Source organism: Neltuma alba, unplaced genomic scaffold (assembly GCF_004799145.2).
Source record: "Neltuma alba isolate B1F8T4 unplaced genomic scaffold, ASM479914v2 tig00010931_pilon, whole genome shotgun sequence".
Lineage (NCBI taxonomy): Eukaryota > Viridiplantae > Streptophyta > Magnoliopsida > Fabales > Fabaceae > Neltuma > Neltuma alba.
Window position 1 is genome coordinate 81,579 of NW_021635706.1, and position 8,102 is coordinate 89,680.

At 33.7% G+C, this 8,102-nt stretch overlaps 1 protein-coding gene across 1 annotated transcript; it reads left to right on the forward strand.

Annotated features, from left to right (window-relative positions):
• The first annotated feature begins 4,931 nt into the window (after nt 1-4,931).
• LOC114760108 (uncharacterized) lies at nt 4,932-7,693 on the forward strand. Its single transcript, XM_028949366.1, has 3 exons — nt 4,932-5,721; nt 6,833-6,987; nt 7,072-7,693. Exons 1-3 carry the CDS (start codon nt 5,064-5,066, stop codon nt 7,324-7,326), a joined length of 1,068 nt encoding a protein of 355 aa, XP_028805199.1. The 5' UTR covers nt 4,932-5,063; the 3' UTR covers nt 7,327-7,693.
• The last annotated feature ends 409 nt before the right edge of the window (nt 7,694-8,102 follow it).

The following is an 8,102-nucleotide window of genomic DNA, read 5'->3' on the forward strand; positions in this document are numbered from 1 at the left end:
CACAGTTAGTATCCTTTCAAGAAGCCACACATACTCTCCAACTATAGGTGGTAACTGGAGTCATTCTGGATAACAAGAACGTGTTAGGCAACTTCTGACTTTTCCATATGCAAAATCAAATTATGTCAAGAAGCTGTTTGAGACGTGAGAGCATGCACTGAGAGAGAGAGTGCACAGAAGCACACAGGTGGCGCATGTAGGAGATGACAACAAAAACAACGTGGACCCTTTCGAGTATATCTTTTTGCTATTAATCTTGCTTTATATCTTTCTACCTTACCATCTGACCCATATTTGATTTTAAAGACCTGCTCACATCCTATTACCCTTTGGAAGATCAATGATCTCCCAAGTGCGATTTTGTTTTAGGGCCTCCATCTCTTGTCTTATTACATCCATATATGGAGAGATTTGGAAAGGAAAATAAAATTTTCATAACTACCCCTACCATCTCTTACTTTCCATATTTATTTTCTTTTATTATATTTAAAAATTTATTATTTATTATTTTTTAATCTTAAAATAATATTTTTATTAAATAATTTGTCTTTAAAATATAATAATCTGAAAATATATATCAACCAAATAACTTGATTTTAATCATTTGATGATGCCAATGTTAGTATAATCTTTCTATCACAATATTTAAGTTAATTTAATTTTAAATATGATATATTTAATAAGGACATTTTAGTCATTTGGATATTTATTAATTTTCTTTCCTCTCTATTTTCTCTCATCTATCCAAGCAAGAGGGATGGTAACATTTTTCCTCTAGTTTTTCCTTCTCTCTATTTTCTCTCCTCCCATTTTCTTTCCTCCTAACTTTTCTTCCCATCCAAGCAGAGCATAAAAGTCAAACTTAATGGTCAACTAACTATTAGATAGATGAAATAAAATCTCAAATATGCAAGGAATGTTTGGGTAACATACATTTTAATTTCAATGGAGGTTTATATACATTTTCAAAATAAAGAAGAGGTTTCTGTAATTTAGGTAAGACATAGGGGTAGTTAGTGTATTTTACTCAATTTTTTATAATAGGTACTCCATTTGGCTACAAATAAGATTGATATTAATCCTAAAGTGTGGGACGCCTACTTTAATAGTCTCATACTCATAGCTGTTGAAGAAAAAAATAGTGGGTTAGTGGTAGGGATTAACCACAACATGCAATATAGGGTGTGTTTGGATGAAACCAAACCGTGGTTTGGAAAAGTGATTCTGGAGAATAGATTCTGGAAAAAATAGATTCTGTGAAGAATAGATTTTGTAAAAAAGTGATTCTGAGAAGTGAGAGTGTTTGGATAGTTGTTATCAGAAGCACTTTTTATATGTACAAATTACTAAAAAAAAGACATAAGTTAATATGATAATTACAGAAAAAATAGATTTTATGATATATTTTAATTTGAAGAAATAAAATTGTTAATAATATGTTTTTTACCAACATAATTAATAATACATAAGATAATATAATTAATAAATAATTAATGTCTATATATATTTATAAAATATAAGATTAAATATATTTATAAAAAAAATATGTTTATAAAAAAAATAATAAGATACATATTATATAGACCCTCACACTCTCCCTTTTTTCTCCAAAAGCAAAAAAATTTTGCTTTTTCCAAAACCATGGTTTTGGTTTTTGGAGAGGCTGTTTAGGTAGCATTTTCCCCAAACCATGGTTTGGGTCCCCAAACCATGGTTTGGGGTGCTATCCAAACAGAGCCATAGTCTACTTGTAGGTAGCGAATTGCTTGCATGTACCTCTAGCAAAAGTATTGTTGAAAGCGAGCCGGGGTTTCATAGAAAGGGATGATTAGAGCTTAGGTATAAATAGTTAGTCTACTTGGATTACCTTGTATACATAAAGAGGGTTTTTGATAAAATAAAGTTTGACTATTCAAGACCAAGAAAAATTGATGAGTATGGGTCTCTTACCTATTAAGGAGATTGAACTAATTTTTTTTTTATTACATAAAGGCATTATTCTATTGAAAATAAATTTATTTAAGGTATTGTAAGATACTGAATATGGGCATTTCTTTTAGTGGGAATTCAGACTATAATCTATATACTTGATATTCACATCTCTTGTACACGTTTGGTTTTACATTGATTTATATAGTTGTTTTTTAAAGAATATATTTTTTTAATACAAGTTTTACACAGAATGTGAGGAAACACTTTCATTAAATATATGCTTTGGACTTAAAGAGCCACAACCCAAGCCTATTGTGTCGTAGATTGTCTGATTTTTTTAAAAACAATGATCTTAAATGGGCTTACAAGACTTATTATTTTTAATTAATTATTGAATTCCATAAAGAACCTTAAGGGGCCCACATAGGTTGCAAGTCCAAGCCCAAGATTGATATTGAGTTTTAGCTTTTTGACAAAAAGTTTTTTGGGAATCAGACTTTGGAACATTGGTGAAATTACAATTTAGCACCAAAACATTTCAGAGTTCTAACAGAAGATCAAATATTGTGGCAATTAGATACACAAAATTTTTTTTAACTGCAACAAAATTATATATTAAAAAAAGAGTTAAAATATTACAATTAGATAGCCTCTATTAGTAACATTAAAAGAAAAAAATTATTTTTTGAAATTACATAAATATAGTAAGAAGAGAAATTATAAGAGTTCCTACTATGTGATAAAAAAACATTACATAATTATTATACATCATTGATGATATGTTGTACAGGGCAGAAAAAATTTGCACTAACAAATCATAGCTACACTTGCTCAAATTTAAGTTTTTTCTGCTGATTAAGTTTTGAAATAAGAACTTTTAATGAAATCTCCCTTAAACTAATACATGTAGATGTAATAGTTTTATAGTGTTTTTTTGTTTACAAAAAAAACTAGTTTAACCCATCATATTCACGGCGTATAAAAAGGGCAACCTTATAGTTATGTAAGATTTAAGGAGGTGATAAGTATTAATTAAGCTATTAAAATTTAATATTAACATATTAAAAATTTGCAACTAATATTTTAATTAAAAAAGGCTAATTTAATTATTTTTCTTTTTTTCATATCTGGGATATGAAAACAGGTACCAGTCTCTAACTAGTACTAATCTTACAAATCTCCTTGACTCTTTCCTCGGGTTTTCATTTAGCTAACTTAACAAAAATTATTTATTTATTTATTTATTTTAAAAAAAGAAGCTCATTCCTCGAGTCCCCTCTTGGACCAATGGTTGTGCTTTCCCACGTCAATGTCCAAAAATTTGCAACCCCCATGCCTGACCACGAGCTTTTACTGGAACGAGAACAAAAATTAAAACCATCTCTTCTTTATTGATGTATTTTAATAAACTAATATTTAAAAATTATCATCTTAACTAATGGTGTTTATTTAATCTTCTCATCAGTAGTTAGTAACTAATCACTATGTAAATATTCGTATTAGATCCATTGCGGATCTGGTAAAGCATCAGCACCTAATACTATAATTGTGCCTCATGATTATTTAATCTCACTATCATTATCTCTTCTTAGTACACTGTGCCTCTCCCTTAATGGCTTTACCCAAATAAATACTCTATGCTCAAAACTTGAACTCTAGCGTGAAATAAAACACACTGGACATATTTTTTTAATACAAAACTGGACAATTGAAAAAGAATCTCTGATCTAAATCATAATTTGGTACTCCTCCTATATAAAACTTGCATAATATTAGCACTTTTTGTATATAAAAATTTATCAAGCTCATGTCACCAACAAAATTTTCAATGAAATTTTTTCCCCTAATTTTTTCTATAAGATTTCCTAAGGCCATTTTAAATATTAAATGAACAATTCTCACTTGAAAATAAATTGAATTTCATTTACAAAGGGTCAGTTCAGGCAAGAAGTATAGACAAATAAATTTACTCACAAGTGGCACTTTACTAGTCAAAAAACATTTAAATCCCGTTGATTCCTTGCCTATGACATCTTACATTCTCTACTACATTGAATGTCCTAATACCAAAAAGTAATAGTTACATGTATATATAAGATACCATGCCCCATATATATATACTCCTCCGGTCCTAAATGTAAAACCCTTATACACACTAATATAAGGGTCTTATATTTAGGACCGGAGGAGTATATATATATATTACTAAATTAATGCTTAGCATAGCCACTAAAAGCCAGTGCAAATTTAGAACTAAAACGGCAATTGGATTGCATATTACTACTCCGGTCCTTAATATAGGACTCAATTCTTAAGTTGGTTTTGGTCCTAAATATAAGATCCATTTTTCATATTTATCAATTTTCTCTAAATTACCCCTATAGATACTCTCTTACCCATAATCAAGTAAAAGAGGGAGAGGGGGTATTAAGAAAGATGATTATGGTATTTTGGGAAAAATGTGTCACTTTTCTTATAATTAACTAACTTACCTAACTTCCTTAATCTAATCAAATTAGTTAAATGGGTCTTATATTAAGGACCGGAGGAGTACTTCTATTGAAATAATTTACTTTAAATGGATTTTAATTAAATCAACTTTATAAAATCATAATTGAAATATGTTTCATTTTTAAGTAAAAAACAATTAATTTATTATGTGTACCAACAGCACATTATAGATTAATCATTAAATTATTTAAAAATTATTATATTCCCGCTGAAATTATTCGCGGGTACTGAAAATGGAGGAAATTAAGTTTGTTTCTTCCCAAATACACACACATTCACGTTCACTGATTCAATCCTTTCCTTTTACGCTATCCTTCTCCCCTTTCTCTCTCTCTCTGTCTGCAAAATTATACAGAGGTTAAATCTAATTACTCTGTCGCTTTCTGTTAGTTTACTCTTTCATCCATATCTCTCTCCAAGCCTCTACCAACTATCAATATTGCTATTTAAGCTTCAACTACCATTACTCTCCCTCTACCCCTATCCTTCTCTCTCATTCCCCCATGCTTTTTCTTCCCTAAGAAAACTCTCTTGCCCTCCTCTTAACTTTCTGCTTGTTTCCCGGGAAAATCTTAGCTCATTGCATTTTCATTCCTTTTCTTTTTTCTTTTTATCCTGTAATGGGTAATTGTGTCCGTACGTCGGAGAAGTTAACGGCGGAGATTGTACCCCACGACGGAGCTCAGGCTGCTTACCCCACCGTTCGATTATACGGCTCGCCCAAGAGCGTTCTCGCCGCCTACATTCGTTTCGCCCTCATCCACAGGGCCGTCTCTCTTGACTTCGTTCCCTCCTCCCGAAGAAACACGTTGGCAGGGGAGCTCGCGCGTGCCGACGATTCCGATTCGGAGAGCCCGGTTACACTGCAGGTGGGATCCGACACTATTTCAGGGACCCGAGAGACATTGCTTCGGTTCATTGACGCGCGGTTTCCGAACCCGCCGCTGACAAGGACGGCGGAGGCGGCGGCGGCTGCGGGGGCGGCGACTTCGGCAGCGGGTGGTGGAGGAAAGGGGCAAGATGAAATGACGCAGTCGATGGTGAGGTTAACGAGGCTGCAGCACAAAAGCATGCTGTGGCATTTGGAGAGGATGGTGAGGTGGGCGGACGATCTGTCGACACGTGGAGGAAAGAAAGCCGCAGATCCGACGATGGGCAGCCCTGTGATGGAGGCGAAGAAGTTCGCCAAGAGCTACTCGCAGCTGCTTGAACTGATGCTGGAGCACGCTCAGATGGAGGAGAGGGTCCTCTTCCCCATCTTCGACATGGCTGATCGAGGTTAGGACGACGCCTCTTACTGTGTGTATTACCACATTCTACAGAAACCTCACTGCTTCTGAGCTTTTTTTTTTTTTTTAAAATACTGCTTCTAAGAAATTTTAATCTGTAACATAATATGCTGTTTGAACTTGAGACGATTAAGATTAAGATTCAATTTCAATAATCTGACTTCTGGCCATGTGGAGGCTGAATCCCAACACGTGAATTTCTCTGAAACCTGTTGTATTTTACCGACTACTTTATTTCAGATAAGTTCTGTTAGATGTCATAGTCAAGAACCCTCAGGGAAGTGCGCACGAGTTTTCTTTGTCTACTTATGATTATGATGATTCATTTGATAATGAAAAGAATGAGTATTGGATGGGCAATTTGATAGAAATAATTGAAACTGGAGTGATTAGTACACCTGAGTAGGCATATGGTTAATTATTGTGCACACAAGTGTTGTTTGTTTACTTGTGATGATTAATTTCACAAATGAAAAGGATAGCATTAGATGGGTGATTTGATAGGAATAATTGAAATAGGAGCGTTATTACTAAACCTGAATAGTGGCCATGGGTAATTATTGTGGATCTTGAAAATCATTAGGCATTAGGTATTATGTTAATGTACTTCCCATAGTTTATTATTATCTTATAGTATATCCAATAATTTCACAAAAGTCAAATAATCTTATATTGAAGTTATTTACCATCAGATAACATAATGATTTAAGTAATTAGGAATAAAATACTTGTACGTTTCATTATTGGATTTGGATCTGTTTGGTATTTTTAAGTATATAACATCATGTGATCACTGTTATTATTTTTGGGGAGGGGTTTCAACGTGATATTTCTTAACCTTATCTTTGAACCAGTGAAGTGAAGTGAGCAATATTTCTTTATGTTCAACTTGTCTGCTACGAGATCCTCTATGCAATGTCGTAGTTTTCTAGTTTATGATTAACAAGGGTAAAATAAGAACTAAAATGGCATTTATAGTTTGAAGTCTTTACATACATTAAAGGGGAAATAAATGAAGAGGAAGAACTTTGCTTGCTTTTGAATCAATGCTATGAAGAAAATACGCGTGAATGGAATGTGAAATGAACTTGTATGCATAGGGCTATCAAAAGCTGCAAAGGAGGAACACGCGAGGGACCTACCACTCATGAATGGCATCAAAGAAGTTATAAAATCTGTTGGGGTTCTAGACTGTGGAAGCCCTGGTTACAGAGAAGCTCTCTCCACTCTCTCTTCCAGGCTTAAATCGTTGCAGGTAAATCACTATCAAAATTTGATTAAGATTAATCTATCATATGAACTGTGAGCTTATGTGGTGGGTGATTTGTTTACTACTTAGGGGCAATGCAAGCAACACTTCAGAGAAGAGGAAGTAGAGTTGCTTCCATTAATGGAGGCAGTGGAGATGAGCAGAGAGGAGGAACAGAGCGCAGTGGAACAATGCTTTGAGCTGATGCAAGCCACACACAATCGTTTATTCAAGTTCTTTCTGGAAGGGCTGCCACCTCATGATGCTATGCAGTACCTGGACTTGATCCGCAGTTGCAGAAACAGAGAAAAAATGGAATCCATGCTTCAGATGATTGTTCAGTGACAGTGATGAATTCCCAACCCCACTTTATGTATAGAAAAAGTTCAAGTCAAAGGCCACGAAAAATATGTTAGGGATTAGTTTTATAAAAAAAGATTGAAGTTATTTACTTATTTTTGAGAATTTGTGGTGTGCTGGTTGATGAACGAAGCACATGTATATGCAATCATGGTGACCTCTTCTTTTGTGGATTAGTGCATGTTACTGTGAATCTGTCAACCTGGCCTTTGGAGAAAGAAGGGCACTTGTTCTCACTCTCTTTTTACTTTTTGGATAAGGTTGTCACATGAAGAGGTTCCCATATTCCATCTCTCTGTACCCTTGTCTTCTTCTTTTGTTCCCCCAAATTTTAACGGTCTGTGTTTTGCTTTGTTTTGGAGGGTGTTTGGGTGAGTTTATTTTAAATGATTTTATGCCGTACAAGATAATCTGTGAGAAGAGTTTTTACATGGCAAAAGAGTTTTTTTTTTTTTAATTTTATGTTAATGAAGAGGGAAGAACGACCAATAATTATAAAAACATTCACAAGAAATTTGCAGGGAGTTTTGGTGATCCCATTAATTGCATTCGTGAACAAAATTACGGCCTTTCTTGTTTCAGGCTATAACCTTGCGGCTACGGCACTTCCGCCTTCCTTTTTATCTCCATCAACAGTCTCTTTCCCCTTTAACTTTTCTTTATATTAAAATAATAATTTTGCATATATAATTATATGTTAGCAATATAAAGGCGCAAACTGGGATTACTAGCCTAAATCATGCGCGGAATTTATTTATATC

Excerpts from the sequence above, each read along its gene's own strand:
- LOC114760108 (XM_028949366.1), top strand. The coding sequence starts at position 5,064 with ATGGGTAATTGTGTCCGTACGTCGGAGAAGTTAACGGCGGAGATTGTA. Across the intron at positions 5,722-6,832 it reads CTTCGACATGGCTGATCGAG|GGCTATCAAAAGCTGCAAAG; the intron begins GTTAGGACGACG and ends TTGTATGCATAG. Across the intron at positions 6,988-7,071 it reads CCAGGCTTAAATCGTTGCAG|GGGCAATGCAAGCAACACTT; the intron begins GTAAATCACTAT and ends TTTACTACTTAG.